Source organism: Manacus candei, unplaced genomic scaffold (genome assembly GCF_025592945.1).
Source record: "Manacus candei isolate 608988 ecotype Guabito, Panama unplaced genomic scaffold, ASM2559294v1 h1tg000010l, whole genome shotgun sequence".
Taxonomy (NCBI): domain Eukaryota; kingdom Metazoa; phylum Chordata; class Aves; order Passeriformes; family Pipridae; genus Manacus; species Manacus candei.
Window position 1 is genome coordinate 1,650,755 of NW_026138058.1, and position 22,156 is coordinate 1,672,910.

Sequence of the window (22,156 nt, forward strand, 5' to 3'; positions counted from 1 at the left end):
GTCTCCAGGATGAAGGACCAACCACCCCCTCCCTAAGATCCTGCTTTATGGTGAACTTGCCACCGGCTGCTGCAAGAGAGGAGCCCCAAAGAGGAGATACAAGGACTGCCTGAAACAACATCTCAGCCTTGGCCATATTGATCACCAGAACTGGTCTGCTCTGGCCTCCAATCAGGAGGTCTGGAGACACCCCATCTCTAACGCTGCTGATGCCTTTGAGAACGCAGCAGGATCACCCTGGAGGAGAAAAGACAACGCAGAAAGAATCGTGTCTTGCAGAATTTCCCACCTAAGGAGTCTTTCTGCTGTGCCTTTTGCAACCGGACGTGTCTGTCTCGTATTGGCCTTTTCAGCCACCAGCGTGTTTGTGACAAACGTGGGCAGAGCCCTCCCCAAATCTTCGTTCCCGAAGCCTGGCCATGATGATGCTATTTAGTGTTACAAGCCATTTGTGGGGAATGACAGATATTTTGATCAACTGTCAACTACTGGTACAAAATCAGACTGCTAAATGAGAAGCAACGCAGATCAAAAAGCTCAAGGAGAGCGCACACAAAGCAGTGTGCTCCATCTCATGCCAGCACACTTCAGCACCAGCTCCTGACACCCCTACTCTCTGAGTACTTAAAGTCCAGAAAGGCAACGTGTCCCATGAAAAAACTTCAGCAGAAAGAAACCCCAACACAAAGTAGTACTGAAAAATGTTACTTTCTTCTTCAAAATATCAAGGTACAGAGGGCTCTACCAGCTTGTTATTTACCTGAAAGGTAGATATGAAACACTTCCTGCCAATATAAGCCTGTACACATCTTCTGGGGATTCTCTCAGGTATATTATCTAATTTTGGAAAAAGACAGAAAAGGAAAAAGATTATTTTAAGACTAGTATCAATAACTTCAAGTCACTCATCTATTACAGAAGGCATAATTAATTATCACAGACTTCAAAAGTACTGGAAAAGAGTGGCATCAAAAACAAATGTTCACAAGTCTGCAACAATAAAACTAACATAAACAACATAAAATCCTGTCAATCTAGAAGAATATATATATTTAATTAAGCTTATAGATTTGTGCAGAAGTTGTTCATCTATAGGCTGCAGTGAAAAAGCTTCTGTCCCTCTGTATTCTTAAATATTTCTATGAAACTCTGTTGGACCGGTTTGTAGATTTTTTTTTTTAATTAAGCTTTTAAGATGCAAATCAAAACACAAAACCCCACAGAGGTATCAGCAAAGCTATGAATCATCTGCTACACAAACAGTCTGTACACTCAGCAGAGAAGACTAAAACAGTAATTCATGTATATTTTGATCTTCCTACAGCAGAACATTTAGATTAGTCCAAATTCTGTACTTCCTCCTTTGCACTGGTGAGGCAGCATCCAGTAATTAAATCCAAATGCCACAAAAAAAATAAAAATTAAGTAAATAAAAAAGAAATACGTAGCTTCAGAAGCAAAATACTAAGAACTGAATGAAGTAACATACTTGAGGCAAGATGTATCAAACTTTCTATTGTCAAAAACACTCAGAAAAGAATTCACAAAAGACCAACTTACGAGAAATATCCACATGGTCTTCCATCACAACATGTCTGATCCCTCTTGGATAGCCTTTAACACTAAGGTCTCCTTAAAGAATACCTAAAACTCCTCTTTATTGCATATCTCTTCTTCAAATACCATCAAACACCATCCCAGCATGGCCAGGAAGTAACAACTGTTAATAACAAGCTGTCATTAACAGGTCAATATTCAGTAATTTCAAGTTAATACTTTTTCTTTAAAATTGCATTAACTAAGCTTTAGCACACTACAGAAAGTTGGGATTTTTTCAATAACCTTCAGTAAAATTATTTACTTCTTTTATATTAATGACCTTTTTCCTTAGAGGTTATTTGAAAGTAAAAATCCTCATGAGCATTAATTAAACATCTCTCAAAAATCTAAGTGTGGTATATTTGCTTTCTATTTCTTTGGACATTTTTCCCCCTTAAAAGTTGCTGTAGCCTTTCAAATTTCTTTGATGCTGCTGCAAAGCCAGTTTGAACAAATGGCTTAACAGACCTTAAACATCTCCCTCCACACACACACAAATACACACAGAGAGAACAAGACTTGGAACAGATGTTGCTAAAACACCCAACAAACAAACCCATCTTGAAACATATCCTAAACAGAGAGCTAAAACAGACACGGCAACAGATGATCCCTTTGATTTTCCTCTGATTCAATTACTGTGTTAAGTATTTTTGGAGCATTCTTCCGGTTACATTAGGAAAACAAACAAACAAAAAATCTTCCTTGATAAGTAGTTAAGTAATGAACACTGCATGTTTTGTGTGTGTGTGTGCTTTCACTGGGGAGAGGAGACTCTTGCATTTATATATTTGCAAGCATACACCCAAAATAGAAATATACTTAGAAAGCCCCCCCCAATATAATTAAATAGCTTATCCTCAGACACCAGAGTCCATTTTCTATTCTGCAGGCATATTCATTGCCTGATTTAGATAAAAGGTTATCTTCCCAGAAATTTCAAATTGTGTGCTTTGATACAGTCCTAATTTGCCCCCTGCAGCACAGTGAACACATACTGCTAGCAACCATATAAATCTGGCACTTCTTGTTTACCAGGGAGAGAGCCCTGCCCCTGAAAAACGTACAAACCACAGACATGAAATGGCATTAGCAAACAGATGGCAATTAAACAGCAGAAAGAGAGTTTGTGGTCAGAAATGAGTCACCTGGAAAAAACTCGGGATTACAGAATCACAGAATCAATTAGGCTGGAAAAGACCTCTGAGATTGAGTCCAAGCCTTGACCAAACACAACCCTGTCAACCAGACCATGGCACTGAGTGCCACACCCAGTCTTTCCTGAAGCACCTCCAGGGAGGGTGACTCCACCACCTTCCTGGGCAGCCCATTCCAATGTTTAATCACCCCTTCTGTGAAGAAATTCCTCCTAAGGTCCGACTGGACTTCAGTGCTGTCAGGCTGGGTAATATGCAGACTTGTACCACAGGCAGATAGAAATGGAACCAATAGTAGCTAATTCTGTAAGTGCTTGTAGGTCAGAAAGGCCAAGGATTTCTCCCATATCTCAGCTGAGTTTTTATCACCTTCTTAAAGAAAACAAGATTCAATGCAGAAGCATTTGTTTACAAGTGTAAAAGCTGAGAGACAAGTTTATTTTCCGTTACATTAGGTGTTGTATTAAAATAAGTCTAAATAATGTGGCAAGATACTGAAATATGTTAGTTCTTAAGCACTTCTGAAATTATATTACCAGTGAAGCTGCTAGAAACACCATTTTAACATACATGAACATGTGTATGGACTTTCCTTAACACAGCTAGATATGAACACTTGCTGCATACAAGGCCACTTAAAAAACCCAATGTAGTTTTGCAAAACCAAAAATATATAGTACTTCCGGTACAAATGAAGGAAAATATAGTATATTTACTGAAGAAGGAAACTCTTAAATTTCTCAGAATTTTCTGAAGCAGAGATCCTGCTGTCCTTCAGCTGTGACACTACTACACACAACAGATGAAACAGCAGTTGACGAAATGGTCAGATGGTGTACTTGGTGAAAAGTGGCTTACAAAAAAAATGAGGTTAGTGTGAAGATAGCTAGACAGGTGCAATGTGTGGAGTGCTTCAAAGAGGAAGAATGACATTCAGCCACTGCACATAGACCATAAACAGATAATTACTTCACAAGGAAAGTATCCAGGCAGTAACACAACACAAGAAGCTCTGAGAGTCAAAGTGGACACAGGATCAGCTTCTGTCACAGCTTAAGGGAGCACCCAGCTAGAAATCCTGGATGTAAGCAGGGCTGGATGCAGGCTGAACATAGGTGGGGCCTAGGTTCAGGTTGCAGGTGAACCAAATTCCAGATGTGGAAACAGGTAAGACTGGAGGAGGGAGGGAAGGGGCAGCAAAGCCCAGAGCAGCAGCAGATGCCAAGGTAGCAGAGGCCACATCTGCATTAGGAAATGTTGTGCACCAGAATAAATGCATCTGTAGACTGAGAGCCAGCACTGAAGATCTGACATTTGCACTGTAAACTTCCAGCAGCTTGTAAGCTTTACAGCTAGTTTTAGTCTGGTCCGGTGGACTGAATGCCCATTACTCGTTGGGATTGCTCCTAGGCTGCTCCATGAAGTGAACCAAAGTGCAGTTGGCATGGTTTAAGGAAAGATTCACTTCAAAAAATATTTCTGACACATCTATCTATCTATCTATCTATCTTCAACTACATATAGTACTGTTTCTGAACAGGAGAAACCCACTGAAGCCTTAAAGATGAATGATTTCATTGGAATGATGTGGGTGAACAAAGACTAAAGAAAGACAGTAAATGGGAGAGAGAAAGTAGCAGTGATCAAAGACCTGCAGCAGACAGAAGTGTTGAAAGAGAGAAGGACTTCCTAAGGCAGCAAGCAGAACTGAAGTTTCAGAAAAGAAGAGAATGGAAATGTTGATCTGATGAATAGCAAGACAAAGATATATTTGTAAATTCATGAGGTATGTATTGGGGGAAAAAGGGGAAATGGGAAAAGACAAACTCCAGAAATCAAAATATACAACAGCTGAATCTAGTTTGTCGGGATGCTGATTACAATTTATGTTTCTGCTGTGCTAAGATGACAAAAACTTTCACAAATAAAGCTGTTTTCTTAAGTTAATGCCAATAAAGCAACCAACAAGAACTACTATTAAAAAGATTAAACATAGTGAAATAAGTTGCAAGCAATGATATTAACTGTTATTCAGCAGAAGTAGGCATTCTCTGGGATAGCTTTTGTCCATTTTTGTACATGCAAATGAAGAAAAATCTATCAGAATTTTACAGATTTCCCAAGAGCCTCATTTCCTGCAGATCAAGAAAATAAAATAAAATAAAAAAACCCCAAAAAAACCAAAAACACCCCAAAAACTTAAGACAATGCCACAGGCCCGAAATTCACAATCCACAAGTTCAGTTGCTTTCAGAATTTTTCTACAATCATATGCAGGGTAGATGGCTGTACATACATATCTACATACACACAAATACACAGAGAAAAACTCTTAAAATAATCTACAAATGTTCTATTTAAACACCTTTCAGGAAAATAGTTACTATAAGGAATTGATGCCTTTTAAATCTAACAACTGTTTTATCACAATGTGTAATCACTTCTCCACACTCAACTTAGAAATTTGCTTGCTTTATGCATACAAAGAAATATCCCACTGAACTTCAAAATACAGCCAGAAATTTGATATTAGCAGCTGAACCACTAGCATTGCTCTAATCACCCTTTTCATTTAGGACATCTGTTTCTAATTAAGGGAGTACAGGCAGCTCTGTGAATGGTCAAGAACCATCCAAGCATTGAGTACTGGAAAAGGTGCACTCAAGCACTGCTCCTGCCAACACTGCTGTGCTGTCAAACAGCCACTTTAAAGTTCACTGAATGAAACAGAAGGGTTTGAAGGATGAGGCAACCCATTCTTTATTCCTGAGCATTTCAAATCAACCATAGAATGAGAGCTTTTAGAATGCCATGTTTTTATCTGATTCATAACAGTGTTTTCAAACCAGGCTGATTTTTTTAAGCAACTGTTTACTGCAACAGAGTTAGAATCATCAGAACAGTATTCACAATAGCATAAAAACTATTCCTGCTGGAAAAGGAAAGGAGCCTCTGGCTGAAAAAGGCATCTTAACTTTCAATACCTGTGATTGCCAAGCGAAATAGTAATGCTGCATGCAGGATAAAACATATTTGATAATAATAATCTATGACGTAACTTGTTGCTTTTTCAGGAATGTTAAATAGGCTATTGAAATATGCTTTACTGTTAGAAACTATCTCAACTCATGTCTGTAGATAGCACTTTAAATTCATGTCTCTGATGTCCTCACTATAATCAAGTTTATCCACCTGCTTACCTTCAATTGCAAAATCTACTTAAGGCTGCTACCTCCATTGTACAGTTTACCAACCATGCTGACTTAAAAGCCAGAAAATAATGAGATAATTCATTTTAAACTGCTTACAAGCAAATTTTACTTGACACAACTATGTTCCAAAACTGTCACTCACCCAAGACAGCCTGAACTGCCGCAAACAGCAAATAATTGCAACCCACCCACTCTGAACAAATGCAAGGAACTGCTGTGTGTGACGAGACTCAAACACCAGCTTACGGGGGTGTTAGAACTTAAACCTACTAAATACTTTTTTTACATTAAAACTTCCACTGGATATACTAGTCAGTTAATACATTATATTCCTAGCAGTATTCCTTAGGAAAAAAAGTTAGATGATGCAAAATTAAAACAGAAACATATTATAGTGAAAAGCCCCCGTATGGATTTGTGGTGTACATGTACACATGATGAATGTGTCCAACGGTGCCTTCACTAGGAGACACAGTCATTAAGTGGGTAAAAGTGGCAGAGAAGGAATAACTGTCTGTCTCTGGCACCTCTGTTCCTCACAAAGAAAAGCAAGAAACCTCCAATTACGTTTTAAAACAGCAGAGAGGAGGTACAGAAAGCCCTGTTAGCTCTGAACCAACTGGGCTGGGCACATCAGTACTTCACAACAGCTAAGAAAGCAAGCCAGTACCACAGTGAGGGATCCCAGAAGAACAACCTTTCTTCTCCTCTGGGGACAAGTAGTTGATAGGAACATCCTGAAGAAGACCCTAGTACAAACTGCAGGAAAATCTGCCCCCGTGACGACTAACCATGATTTCCCAATTTCGATTCAGAGAAGGCAGCTTTTGAGAGGACACAAACACAGAGGCAGTCAAGACTTCAGGCAACTTCTGCTTAAATGAAAAGGTCAGTGCTTTGTCCATCTTGTCGCTGCCACTCACCCGTCAAGCACCTCTCACCAAAATGCAGCTGAAGGTAAACCTGGTTTACCCACTCGTAACTACCCACTGACCACCACCCAAACTGGACCACTGAACAGGTTTTTTTCAGGCTTAGCCAAAGATAATTCTGCAATTGCCACAGTAAGAACAGAGCAGTTCAACATCACACCCATGGGTGCCAACTGTTGCTCCAGCCTCCAGCTCCTACCCATCATGAGGCCCACAGCTAGGAGGGACACTAACAAATTGAAAAGTCAAAAACCCAACACTACGGATTAGAAGGGATGAAGGAAACGCTGCTTACCCTGAAGAAAGAAGATGAGAAAATAGACAAAGTACAGAGATGAGTCCTGGAGAAGGTGACCTGAATTACAGCAGTTCATGGGGCGGTACCCTGGGAGGGTCACCCTCCAAGTACATAATTAGTGCCAGGCCTGAGAAAAAAAACACTGTTACTAAGTCAATGTAGCCAAGGGGAGAGGGGGGAGCTTGGGAATTGGGTGGACAGGACACAGAGGGTACATTTTCTTTCTTAATATAGAAGGAGCAATGATGGAAGAAGCAGACTTTCCTCACCCACAGCCAAGTCCTGGCGAAAATCAAGAGAAGCCACTGCAGATACCAACTCAGAAGATCACTGCTGCTTTGGTAGTGTGGTAAGGCCTGAACAGTGCAGATAGCTTTCAAGGAAAAGATTTTTCTTTAAAAGGTGAAGAACAAAAGCTTCCCCCCCAACCCCCACCCTTCTTTCCCTTTTCCCCCTCCACCCAAATAAAGTGTAAACATTCAACCCCAACACACTGAATTCTGGCTACCCTTTGTGTGGCTGAATGTGTGGCTGCCAAATTTTTGCTAATCTACACAGAAGAGTATTATTCCCATTATGCAGTATATCATCTGTAAAAATGAAACAAAATACAGAATTAAAATAGATGAAAGATGAACAATAAAGAGATTAAGGTCTAATTTGTTAAGATTTACTCTAAAAATAATATTTCATTCTAAAACTACATATATAACAATGTATTTATAAATTTTGTTCTTCATTTTCAAGGCCACGTTATACTGAAGAGCTTGAGTTAGGCTGTGCTGTCACATCAAAATACACCTGGAAGGAAGTAGCAGATGCAGGAGGGGGGAGAAAGAAGTATGAAGTCTGGAGAGTTCATAAACTATCTCCACTGAAGAGGGAAGAAAGACAAGTTAGATGAAGGGGAAGGGGAAACATTAAAACACACCAACTGTGAAGAAAAGACTCAGAACAGACTTTGCTTGAAAATGAGAACACTAACAGCTGCCCTTACCACACCACAGTTAATAGAGACTTTCATAAGTGCCTTAGTAGTCCAAACGAGCATATCCCCACATGATATATATAAACACATATACACATTTACACAAAAGATGTTGAATTATAAACCATGCTAATATATCCCAACTCCTTGAAGCAGAAGTTAAATAATATTCTGTTTAATAATACAAATTTAAGGTCAACAAGTCCTTAAAATTACATGTTCAGAAGTTGAATGGAGGACATAGAAGTCTCAGAGGAGAACTAGTTATATACAGTTTATCACAGTTTTATAGCTTAAATGTGACTGTGCTTGAAACAGAAACCCACAAAATCCCAAACCAGAAATCACACACACTTTGCTGTTCCTGAAAACCTGGCAGCCTGTTATTTGGAACAAGTAACTTGCAGCACCAGCATCTGCAGGGCACTTTGCATCCAAAACTGTGCTTAAGTTCTCAAATGCCTTACAACACGTGTACACAAGCACTATTTTCGTGACTAACTCTGCAAAGGCCGTGCTCCCTTTCTACCTCCTTGCTCTTCCTTGAGCATCAAAACCTCATGCACTACCACACAGTTCCTCAATCTAAGGTAAACTGTTGAAATGGGAACCTACCATAAAGCCAAAAAACCAGAATCCAACAAGAAAACACATTAAATCCACAGAAAACAAAACACAGTGTCAACCTACCACTTACACCGTAAGATCAGAAATTAAATGATGACAACCAGCTCAAGCAATGAAGCATCAACAACATGACAGAGTCTGACAATACAATTAAGGAAAAGCTTCTGAAAGATTTGACCAATAGCTGGATGGACCCTTCTTCATCAACAAGCAAAGCATTCTGAACTGAAGAAGGTAGATACTTAAGCCTACATATGTTTCAAATAAACAAGGCCTCGATATTTCCTTTCAGTAAGGAAATATACTTACAGACATGTTTATGAGGCATTCTGAACAGATCCTACATCATTGCTTACTCCAGAAAGAACAATCCAATTCTCTCTGCAGAAAGCAAAAATATGGCACAAGTACGTTTGAACACTTGAGCAATGGGAGCTGTAATTAAGCCTGTCTCTTCTCGAAAGATCATCAAAGGGTGCCTTGGAAAAAAGGAAGCCTTGGGGGCACAGGTTTTCTTCAGTGGAATCCCTCCCACATGAAACTGGGAAGCAACTTGATCTTGCTGGGAAGAAAAAGCAGTACCAAAGCCAAAGTCTATCGCACTGGAGAGAAAATCCATCTAGCTGGAGCTAACTCACCATCTAAGACCTGTGGATATGCAGGACAGACACGCGCGCATTCAGAGAGGTGCCTGGTACTCCCACTGCACTTCACATTGCCCTGGGCCCTGAAGAGAAACTGCTGGAACAGTCCATGTATTCAAGGCAGTAACTTAAGCTGGTGGTTTTGACTGACCTCTTCCTGCCATAGGCCATCTGTCTGCAAGCAGCACTCCCACATGCATGGGCTACTCAGTCGTGATCTCCTGTTCTACTTCAGCGGGATCTGTATGAGCATTCTTCCTTCACTCTGCAACCCCCACTTCCTGCTACTAATCTCCATCACCTACTCCTCTGTACAACAGCCTCCATGTTTAATTACTGTGCTTTGGGCTGTCATAATCCATACATACTAATGTTAGAGCTTTATTCAAGTCTGTTCAAGCACTGCCCTTCAACTGCATGTTGTTATTGCAACATAGCAGAGTGTAAGGGACTGATTAAAAGATGGAGTCTGCTGAGCCACTGCCTCGAGCATGGAGCTAAAAGGTCTTGATGCAACAGCCAGGCTGCTCCAGGAGCTGAGCTGCTTGCAAAAGCTCCAGGAGGTAACCAGCAAGCCATGGCAGGCAGGTAGACAAGCTATTCTTAGCAAAAAAAAAAAAAAAAAAAAAAAAGATAAGAAGTTGTTACAATCAAGAACACAGCAAGGACCCTCCCCAATAAGGCATGGCAGGCAGATCTGGCGTGAATACTCAGGGATCAGCCAGTGGACACTCAGGGCCCATCTCGGTACCAGGCAACCTTTACTTGGATACTGGTGAACTGGCCAGTGGGCATCCAGGGGCTACCACAGCAAGGGAGTTAAGGGCCATGCCCAGGGACTGCTGCCACCCTGGTACTCTGCCTGCCTCAGAGGATACAAGGCAACCAGGGAAGAAGCAGAGATCTATCAGCTTGCAAGCCAGCAGCACTTCATTGGGGTGGTAACTCCTGTCCTGTGCTTTTAACAGCTACCCTGAGCCTTTCCTGCTTTTCTACCCTCCTTCTTTCTCTCTGCTCTTTACAAAGATAAAGCTGAATTATCATTTTGGGATCCAGCATCTGGCCTTGTTTGTGCCTTAATCTCGGAATGTTTTAGAACCTGGTTCCCCTCTCCAAGTGGATCAGAACACAGGGCTACCAGATGAACAAAAATAAGATTCGTATTAGTTTCTCTGTATACTTTTGCATAGTTAACCACAGTATTTCTTTAGATTGCCTTGCCATTAACTAGTTTTCTGTACCAAAATTCTGCTCTAAATGTCAGCTGCTGTGCTGCACAATACAAGGCTTATATTCAGAAGTGTAAGGAAAAAACAAAACCCATTTCTTTTCAAATAATGATTGATAACTGAAGCCAGTCCTCTCTCGCTTTCAGGGCCTCCCTTTTGATCAAGTAATTAGGAAGAAGTAGTTTTCCTAAAAGCTGCAGCTGTTTTGTCAGCACAATCCCTCTAAATACGAACAAGCTTAGTAACTCATGTTACCAGTTTCCATGTGGTTTAAAATAGCAAAGGTCTACAGCAACATGTCTAAGTGCCTGAGTTCAAATACCAAGAGTGACACATTTTGAAATCTAGTTCTCAATTTGTAATAAATGCTGTAAAATACAGACAACAGAGAAACCCCGGGGGAGCAGAAAATGGACATCCTGCATGATGCAGAGAGGCAGCAAGGAGACTGTCTGCATCACAGAAAGTACTGGGTAGCCTTGCAGCCAATAAATAGGAATGACCTAAGGCTCCATGAACTCTGACCCCTCAAACCTCCAACATCAAAAAGCACAGAGCTTTTCATTTCATTTTATTACTCAGCAAACAAGAGAAACGGTTACAATCAAGGTGTGTTACAAGTCCAAACAGAACATAAATATGGTACATCACATCTTGCATTCTGAGGCTTTCAGCATTTTATTCCTTGACTACACTTTTGTGTACAAATACATGCAGCTGTGATGTAAAGCCAGCCCTTTTCTCCTCTGCAGTCATACCCCTGGCTTAGCACCTTTCCAGCCACCTTTCATACTCCCAGGCTTTATACAGGCCCTAAGCCTATCACACATTCTCACTAATTCTCCTGGGTTAACTGAAGAGATCATCTTATAGTAAAAAAGACACAGCTGGGGAAGGAAAAGGTTATTTAAACATGCATGTACTGGTAAATGATACACTGTACTCGGCGCAAGACACTATTTCTGTATTTGAAAAAAGAAAAAGGGTTTGTGTGGTTGGGGGAAAGGTAAAACTTCAAGAAGCAGTCATTTTTATGAAATGGAAATACTAATTTTTCTTTTCAGTGATGCTCTTACTTCCTAGGGATACAGATTGCAGTAAGGAGGAAAAAACCTGAAATCATACAACTTCACTCACATAGCTGCTAGACTTTAGAAACTCTTATTATGTTGTACATTAGTATAATGATGGGAGGATGATTTTCAAGAGTAAAGAATTGTCTTTATCTCGCTGTTTTAAAAACTGAGTATGAAAAAATGAACACAGTTAGCAGCTGATGTAAAACTTTAAATACTTACTGCGTAGGAGCCTATGAGGAATGCAGCATTTGCTTGTTTTTTCTGATCTAAGCCAGTATAATGAATTATTTTCTTCCTTGTCAATGAAAATGACTGTATCAAGAAATGAACAAGATTATGATTTTGCATTTTAGACCTTTTATCCCTTCTTTTATAAAATTAGAGGAAAGCAAGAGTTTGTTTATCTACTTTCAGCCACCTGTATTTAGAGAACCAGCCATACTGTAGACTAGTCCCTCAGAAGCTTTGGAAAACTTTGCAGCCCCACCTAGATTGTTCTGGTATTTTTCCCAGTATCCAGCCTAAATAATTTTCAGTACAAATTACAGGAATCTTTTATTTTTCTTCTTACACGTATTTAATATTTCCAACTTCAACCCTTATGTAACTGACAGCCATTAATCAGAAGTAAATAGAAAATGGCCTTTTCAAAAACAGCACAGGCATAATAAAGTTGCAACAGTTTTAAAAACAGAATTTAGACTTTTTCATTCTTGAAGAAACCTGACTCTCTATAAATCCACTAGTATTTGCTTCTAAGCATCAGAAACATACTTGGATTAAAATACTTAGAAAGTATTTCTAAACTTTATCATAAATAGCTTTTTAAAATATCATCTTGGTTTGGCATATAGTTTCTCTAATTATCTTAGAAACTGGGTGGAATGGCATTTTCCATAGAAATCTGTGGATGTCAGAAAACTGACATCTGTGGTGTCAGTTATCCCCTAACTGGCCCTTGAAACAAATTCTGATGTGCTTAAAACTGCATGCTTTGATCAACTGCTAAGCTATCACAAAATGTCATTTTATGTATTTACATAGCAGTGTTACTTGCTCAGATACCATTCAATGCACTCAACACAAATAAACCCCAGATCACTGGCAGAAATATGTTCTCAATCCTAACGTGTCTGTCCAATATCAAACCTAAGATATTAAAAAGTTTTATAATACAGACTTGTGTTGCTTCAGAGCGTCCTGTAAACAAAAATCAGAGAACCTTGTCTCTGGCAAACCTGTTCGTAGTACCACAGGGATAAAGCAAACTATTATCAGTGACAGACATCAAGGAATGAAAAAAAAATACACTCTTAATCTATAATGTTCTGTATACTTTCCAATTTTCACAGTTCAGTGGCAGCTTAAAGATGCAAGTAGTTTTGAAGAGGCAAACTATGATTCACATTAATGCAAATAAGCTTTTTTATCTGCCTAACAGGTTTTGTGCTCCAACATCTATTAGAGGTCAACTAACTTTTAGTCGTTCGTATTAATTATTATAGGAAGTAGGCAATCCCTGTTTTAAAGACACTGTGCTCTATCAAGAGCCCAATCCCAAAAATTGCTGAGCATCCCTAAGAGAAAATAATCTGCAGAAGGAGCACAGCAGCCTCCTTCAGGCCAATGCCATCAACGCCACTGAAGATCAAATGTTACTTCTTACTAAAGAGATGTCAGCAGCAGAAAAGACCAAATCAAACCATAAACATCTCAAATAAAACCATGTTGCACTGCACCCTCCAGCTCACTCAATATGGGCAAGATTGCCAAGAAGACTGAGTTCCAGGAGGGGAGCTTTTCATTCAAAAGAGTCTGTAGTCATTTAGCAACTGATCTTTCAGAAGCTTAACATTAGTTACTGCCACAGTGATACATCTTCTGGTTCTTGAAAGTAACTGGGTCTTCCCTTCTGATCCTCCTCCTCCCTAAATTTACCTTGATAACCTCTGGCGTTCATACTCAAAACTCAGCGAGGTTAGGATTCTAGGAAGGCACCTCAGCAACAACAACAACAACAAAAACCCAAACCAAAACCTTTTGCCCATTTGTTTTTGTTCTTTAAGAAGTCAGTAATATTGAAAAAAACCCCAAGCATTACCTTCAGTTTCTTATTTAGCTTGCAGCAGTACCTGTAGACCATTGCCAGATTGAGTGGTCCAAAGTCTGCATAGAAGCTGGTAGAAGAAAGGGGAAAATTTGTATATGACCCCTGTGAACACCTTTTCTTGTTAATAAGATGCACAAAACAAGGAGTAATAAGATACAAGTGACATATGTACACCATTCTAAAAACAAGCATGCCTTCTTAGATACATACATACACACCATTTTGTTGGAGGAAACAGGTTTGTCGTCTTTAAACATGGACTAAAACTTTGTTTTTCACACAGCAGCATTCAAAACCAAACTCAAGGTTTGAAGAACTTACTTCTCACTACTGTGTTACTCTGTGACAGAAGTTTTTAAACTCTATTTTAAGAGTAACTCATAAGCTTTACTTTAAAAGAAGGCAATTGATAGTGCTAGAGAAAAGTAAACACAGAGAATAAAGACTGATTAGTACTCTAAAAACCAGCAAGCACGCCCTTGGTCAAAAACATTTAAAGAATTAGCAGCATTCCACATAAACGTAAAAGGCAAACACTGTTCACTACAGGGGAAATAATATATCCATTGTCAGCTCATAAAAGCTTGAATTGATTTTGCCAGTTTTTACTCTTACTGTAGGAAGTTCAGACATTCCACTTCATACATGAACAACCACAGACACCCACTTCAGCCTGGCAGTTCAACGTGCACTTCTGGCTCTATATGGCTGCATCATGTTCCTATGTCTTCTAACAGCAGTGGGTACAATGAAAGCTTATGCTTCGAAAATGTTTTTAAGAAATCCTGATTGGAAGGCAAGAAACCATTCTAAGGCATATAATCATGGCAGATAAGTCTAAGACCAAACTCATGTAATTAATTCTATAATGGAAATGGTATATTTCCCTCAGCTCAATTTAAAAACAGAATGCCAATCAGGCTGTTTCCTCACTGCTGGTGTTCTGACTAATTTATTTCAGAAAAAAAAACCAGAAAAAATAAGACCATACTTACTTCTCATACACAAGTTCATCATCTATGCAGAAATAATGGGTATTTGCAGCTCCACTCTTTGGTTTTTGGCAGAGAATTGCAAAATAAAGGCGATCTGAAACGCAAGAAAATTTGAAGCTTTTATAAGCACCACATTTTTCTGCTGAAAGCCTGAAGTATTACCTGTCAAGGGTACAACTTTAAATGGTTTAAAATGAAGAAAATCTTCTTTTAAGTATTACCCAACCAGGTATTATTACTGCTCCAGTATTGAACAAACAAGGCACACAAAGATTGAGGCTTTTTGCTCAGCAGTGTTCCCATAATCCGCAGCTCTTTTGTGTTCTTTTCCAAAGTGTTCCCCATTGGACGACTTTGCAAAAGAGCAGGAGCCCGACTTGCACCCACAGCCACAGCAGAGTCCTCCTTTGGCAGGTGGCTGCACTCCGAATACCAACACCCCCTCGCAAAATTACCACATATCCCTCTGCACCTCTGAGCACCTACGTTAAACTAAAGGTGCCTCCTGCAGGCAGGAGACATCTTGCCCTGGCTTCCTTTGTTAAGTTTTTTTGCAGGGAAAAAAATACCAGCGGTATTCACACAGATATAAATTACTTTTATGGCCAGGGAAGCTGAGGGCCCAGTGAACTTTAAACACCGACTGTGCTGCTGCTAATAAATTGCTGTGCTTGAGGTAATTGGTCAATAAAAACTGAGGCTTGCAGCACCACAGCAATACTTGTCTTCCTCCTGCCGAAAAAATATCATATCTGGATTAAAATTCAGATAACCTTTTGTTTGTTTCCAACTAGGTGCCTAGAACAGAGGTATTACTTAAATATCAAAACAGATCACCTGCATGTAAACGTATTATTTCAAAACAGAATTTGTGATGGAGAAGAACTGTATCTCCTTTTTGAGACAGCAGGAAAAAAAAAAATCACTTTAATCTTCAAAACATCCTCCATGACCAGTAGTTAGACACCATTACTTGTATCTTCAAAATAAGTATGCCATGGGAAGGAGTTTGCATGTCTGTATTTCAACAGTCAGTACTCAGTGCTTACCTATGTACAGCAATATCTCAAGGGGTGAAGGCAGAAAAGACCACCAAAAAGTGTACATTTGCGAAATGCTCATTTCAGTTGCCTGTTGTGAATTGTTTGGCTTAAACATTTACAGGTCAGGTGCAACCAGTGGGATGTACAGTAAGGCATGTCAGGCACCTCATTCCTTACTCTCTCAGCAGAAGCAAGGCACCCAGACTTGACTGTTTAACTCCTAATAGTCCCATCTTGTAAGCAAAGCAGCTGCAGGACAGGATGGAAAGTGTATTACCTGCAATGTACCTCCCAGCATTTATTTACCAAAGCATTCTCTAAAACCAAACCAAAGGACCAAAAAATTTAAAGTAATGCCATGCATTTTTAAGATGTGAGTAAACTGGCCCACAGAGTGAAATACATGTGGAGAAGCAAGTGCACTGATATCCCAACTGGATGCAAAATATGCTGTGGCAAAACCTGCTTCACATAAAGGTAATGCTGGGGGTGGGCTTTGGGGATGGAGGGAGCCCCAGCTCTCCACAGCTTCCCAGCATCTATCCCCACCCCTGTGTTAATGGCTGAGCAGCATCAAGGTGGATTTGCATGAATTAGAAACTGCAGCAGGTAGCCAAGTGCAATATTTAAAAAAAAAAAAAAAAAAAAAGAAAAGAGAAGAGAAATAGAATAAGGGGGGGGGGGAAAGAACAAAGCAAAGAAAAAAAGAAAAGAGAAAAAAAGAAAAAAATTTAAAAAGCTGCTTTGCTGATTTATTTGCCTCTGGTCTGAGAATGTGAGCTAATGTGGGCAGGAGGAGAACTGAGGGCAAAGGAGGAAGCAGAAAGGAGAACTGAGAGGATGTGATATCTAGGGATTGTGTTTAAACTGGCATTGCCAGATTAAACACATGTCACTACAGCCCCAGGCTATAATTTCACACCACTTCTAAACTGATTTAATGGCTAGCTGCCACCAGGTTCCTTACAAGGAAAAATCTTCTGAGTTAGCTCACTGAACGAGCCTGCTGGGTGTTAACAGTAGGAATACCCAGCCAAAACTTCTCCCTCGATGGCATCTGTCCTTTAGTGCCAGTCTAATTATCGACTAGACTGGGCTCTCCCCCTTTATTGTACACAAACAATAACTGCATCAAAGTCTGGGCAGAATGGCTGTAGTACTCCAACTGACATGCTACCTTCTTGCACTTCAGCTTCTTCCCAGAAGCTTTACATCACTTGAAAATACAAAAGCGCTACACAAAGAGTAATCCAAAATCCTCAAACACAAAGGGAGGATCAAAATGAAAATAAATATAATTTGCACAGGTCAAAGACTTAAAATAAGTTAGCATTTTGCTCCTAAACAGGATTTGGAATAACAGAGTCACAACCTCAGGGCTTCTACTTTCACTGAAATTCTTCCGCAGCTTCTGCAAAAATGTCCAACAAAAATAAGAATTCCTGTCTTGAGCAAGCAGTGTGTATTTTGAATTGTTGGCATACAATTTCTGCAATGGTAACTCTGGACCACGTTAATTGCGGCTACTCTAAAAACACATGAAAGAAACCTGAATTTAATGAATTTACAGAAGTACTTCACAACCAGAGCAGTGCGTGCCAAATGCCCATATCCTGACAAGCTGTCCATTCCCGTGCACTGCTAACAATTGCTCCCTATCATGGAAACACCAGGCTCCATCTTTTTAACATGTTTCCTATGGAGAGATTTTAGAAATGAGCTACACAGAGGAGTAATTTCCTGTAAGTGTATTTTATTTACCTCTCTGCTGACTTACCAGTCCAAATCCTGTATTACTCACCATGGCTGTTTTTACCTGCTTTTTTCCCAACATATTCCCAGTTCTGTTTAGTCAAGGATTAGTGTGTTGATTTTTTCAACAGAAATTAAGAGAAAGGAGAATTCCTTCATTAACCCTTTGATTGCAGGATTGAGGGTGTATACATAAAATACACTCAAACACTAATGAACTGATTTCACTAGGACCCCAAAAAGGTTTGAACTGCCAGAAGCAAGGCTTCCCTTTTATTATCTTTATGTTTCCTTTGCTAATTTTAGCTTTTTGGTATTTCATTTACATAAACTGCGCTTGAGCACTTCCTAATTCCTGCAAATTTCTGATAAAAAATCATCCTAAAACTATCAAACTGGAGCAGACCTTTCTAATCATCTCTCAGAAGAACGAGAGTGGGGCTCACTGCCTTACAGGCACTGCAATTAGGAGATATGACTGCAGCATGTTAGATATACTTCAAATACACTTAATTTTGTTAGCCTTATATAACAAAACAGTTAAAATACATAAATTAATTTGAGTAAGCATCCAATGTACAACAAAATGAGCCTACACACCCCTAACAGAGGACTAGGCTACCACAGCTGTGTGACTGCTGGTACCTCAACTAGTGAGACTAAAGGTAGCACAGGCATGTCTACACAAGCTGATTGCAGTGTAGAGAACTGAGAGCTACTTCAAAATCAGGTTAATGTGAATTTAGAGACGAAAAAATAATATCCTTCCTTTTACTCTCAATAAGCCTGATGTTTCTCAGGTTCTGCTGCACAGGCCTTCAAGGAAGAAATGTCAGTAATTCAAGAGTCACCATTGGACTTGAGGACCTTAAGGGTCTCTTCCAACCTAAACAATTCTGTGATGAGACAACTAAATACTGAACAGACACTAGTGGTAGGACAAGTCTGCATATGATCAGCAAAGGTTATTTCAGTAAAAAAAAGAAGTTCCACAGCTCTGTTGTTAAACAGATGTCTTAGATGAGAAATTCAGAGACTGACAGTACAACAAACCCCAATGTTAGTCTGTTTTGAATTACCAGGAATGTAACCAAAGAGTTATTTACAACAGGAAGAGAAGTGTATTTCTAGATCTAGAGTTGGTATATGGAATTTTGTTGTGTTTCACTTAAAAGTCAATACATAAAAGATATATCAGAAAATATGAAAGACAAATTTTGTAGCCATGTCAAGACAAAAAGCAAAACTGTTTAAGATTCTCTTTTTAGTCTTTTCTACGATTAATTCAGTCATCACTATGATATTTCAAATTTAGGTGATGACAGAGTTGGCAATTAGAACAACAGCCTGAACTCTGAAAAAGAAAATGAAAGCACACTGAAAAGCTAAAGGAACTTTTTATTTAACAGAAAACCATGAAAGAATTACTTTAAGGGCTATGTCATGAGTGATCAACAACACTGCTACCTTACTAAAATAGAGTCCTGGCACTCTGCTGCTCTTGATTGGTACACAATACTATGTATCTTCATGCACTTTCAGTTCTGAATTAGACACTAAAAGCCTCAAACAGGTATTCAAAATCTCAGTTTTGAGAAGGACTAACAGGAAAGTGAGGTCATACTGATGAAAGAGTACAGCTTTTGTACTAAGATAGTTGCATAATAAAAGCTAATTGAAAGTGTTGATAGTCAAAATGTTGTAAGCTTAATGATACTTTTTAGAAGAGCCCTTAGCATTCAAAAAAATAGTTTTATACATAAGACACTAAGTTTATCATGACAAGTCAGCAATAGAGAAAAAAGACAACTCAATGGTTTGAAAAAAAAACAAACAAACAAAAACCAACACAAAACCAAAAAATCAATGAATATATTAAATTGAGTATTTCACTCTCAGATCCAAGTGACAGTGTAAGCAAAATGATTCACAGTGGAGAAAAGACAAATAGGCATGTACAGTGCAGCTTAGAGGATCCATTAAGTTGTTTGTTCCTCACTGTACACAAACTGGATGTATATATTCAGAAGGAAGACAAACAAATGTCAGGAAATGCCCTATAATGCTGTATTACTTAAAATTTTATGCCATGTATAGTTATTGTTGTTACTTCATTTTAGAATTAACCACGGGAAATAGAAACACACAGCTTTTGCCTGAGGTTTATACATTATAATTCCACCTCTTCTTTACAGTGTTACTTATAAAATCAGAGCAATGACAAAGAAAAGCAGACAAGGAAAGGAAAATAATAGCTTTCAAGCATCTCGCACAGGACTGTTACATTTTCTTTAGATTATATAAATTACTTCTCTCAGAGATCAGAAGGACATGGGAAGACACTTCTAATAAACAGAAGAAATGCACTCACTTCCAGCAATTGTAATTAATACCAGCAAGTCTCACACATTAGTTGGCAAAGAGAGAATGATAAAGCTTACCATGCAGCTTAACAGACCAAACAAAAACAATTTTTAAAAGAACAGCTTTCTTGAAGAAGTCTAATTAGTAAACAAAAATATTTAGGTGATTCTGATTAATAATTATTCTGACGAATAAGGGCTGATTAATACAAATCACTAAAAAATAAAGAAATGCAATAATTACTGTAAGTAATTTGAGTATAAAATTCATGCAAATAATGGATTAGAAACTTTGCTGTTTATGAAAGTAACATCACACAAGGAAAGTTTACAGCAATTTGGGTTTATGTTCTGCTTCTATCTTTTGCAAAGATGAATATGAGGGTAGCTTGCAGTGTTCTTAATAAGTTTGGCACTATTTCTGTAAGTAGATAAGCTAACACAGATCTCTCCATCTTTACAGTAGTTCAAATATTTACCAGCATGTTCACTTTTAAGAATAAGACCTTATCTGTCTCCAGCCCAAAACTAGTTACAAATTTCTCAGAACTGCATTGTAAAAAGGCAGAACTGATAGTTCAAAATTTGACATAACTTTAAAACAGATGAATAAAAAGATAAGCCTGTTAGCTTATTCTTTTAAGATTTCTGTTTAAAAAAAAACACGACATGGCAGTGAACTAAAAATGAGACAATATTTCCATTGATAGAAGCTTGTAAAGAGTAGCCACTGTGCACAGCAAGATCAAGACAAAATGAAGTATTATTAGATATAATAGTCTAGTGCACTTTAATCAAATTTGTTATACTGGGTACTGCTGAACATGGTGAAATCCCACTAAAAAAACACAAGTCAAAACCTAGTTGCTCTACTGTATTTAAAAGGGTGAGCATTTCTTTGAAGGAGAAAATACAGTAATTTAATGGGCCTGTTGATGTCAGACACACATTATCAGATGCAAGCAATTGCTGCATGACAATGGTTAGAGACCTGTTTGCTGGAGATGTGAGCTGGCCAGGCCTGCACGGTAATCCAGGTACTGAAATTACCTGATATCAAAAAATCGTCATCTGTCAAATGAGGGGTTTCTACACTCAACCTTAGAACTGTACCATCACCATTTCCTATATAAATGGTTGCTGTTATAGCAAAAAATACACATCTGGAGTTATTGTAGCCTTAGCGTTCTGCAGATAAGTACACCATTATGTTTCTCTGGGAAGATTAGGCCTAAAATGCTGTATTTTAGGCTGAAGTATTTAGGATTTTACTCCCCAACAGTATCAAAGCTTTTTAAAAAGAAGATTCTGGGAAGCTTTGGGAGTTTACATTCTTCCCACATCGCTATACCCAATTTTCAAAACAAGATCTTACGGTTTTCTAAAAGTGCTGTTACCTAGAAGACACATTAGGTAATTTAAGGAGCCTTGTTTCCTGGCACAGAAAGAAAAGGTACACTGGTGCCTTTTCTGCATGTTTACTCTTTACATTTCTCCTTGCTCTGTCCACAGATATTTCCCCTGTCCCTCCAAAAGATGTGCTGAGAGGTTTATCTCTTGCTTTTTATGAGAAGTTGTAAATACACTACCGCTCTCACATTCTGACTCGACTTAGAAAGTGATTGTTGTTGTTGTTTTGGGGGTTTTTTTTATTGTTGTTATTGTTGCTTTCAGGCAAACTAAACTCAAGGTCGTCTTTTAGCCGGGGAGACTCAAATCTGAATACAGAACTGTTCCGGCCGCGCTCCAGCAGGCTCCTTAAAACAGGCAGGTCCCTGTGCCAAAACAAAGCACGGCTCGGCGCCTTGGGTTACAAAAAGGAGGGACTGAGCAAACCTGACTGATTTAAACCCAGCTATTTTGACTCTCCAGATAAACCTGCTGGCAACTCCCGTGTCAAGAAGAGGTGGGACGTTTTGCCCATTATTTTACCCATTGGCCAGAAAGCACGACATCAGGAAAAGATTTCTACATGTATGTATATATACACACATATATATATACACACCCCAATACAGGGAGAAACGTGTCACTTTTTTCCCACCCCACAACGTGTCGAACGGACAGAAACGTGTTTATCGTTGTTTTCCGTTCGCTCTGCCAAGCCGAGAACGGCAGCGCCGGGCAG

The 22,156-nt window shown here is 39.0% G+C and overlaps 1 protein-coding gene across 7 annotated transcripts in view; it reads right to left on the reverse strand.

Annotated features, from left to right (window-relative positions):
* Nucleotides 1-22,156, reverse strand: part of CDC14B (cell division cycle 14B) — a 43,976-nt gene that overhangs the window by 21,353 nt on the left and 467 nt on the right. For all 7 annotated transcript variants that reach the window (XR_007902764.1, XM_051777369.1, XM_051777374.1 and 4 more), the window contains exons 2-5: nt 14,871-14,964; nt 13,867-13,942; nt 11,985-12,077; nt 761-837 (exon numbers count right to left, since the gene is read on the reverse strand). Coding sequence is in view for 6 of the 7 variants with exons in the window: in XM_051777369.1 (XP_051633329.1) it covers nt 761-837; nt 11,985-12,077; nt 13,867-13,942; nt 14,871-14,964 (340 nt within the window). In the remaining variant the exon portion in view is untranslated. The remainder of the gene's footprint in view (nt 1-760; nt 838-11,984; nt 12,078-13,866; nt 13,943-14,870; nt 14,965-22,156) is intronic.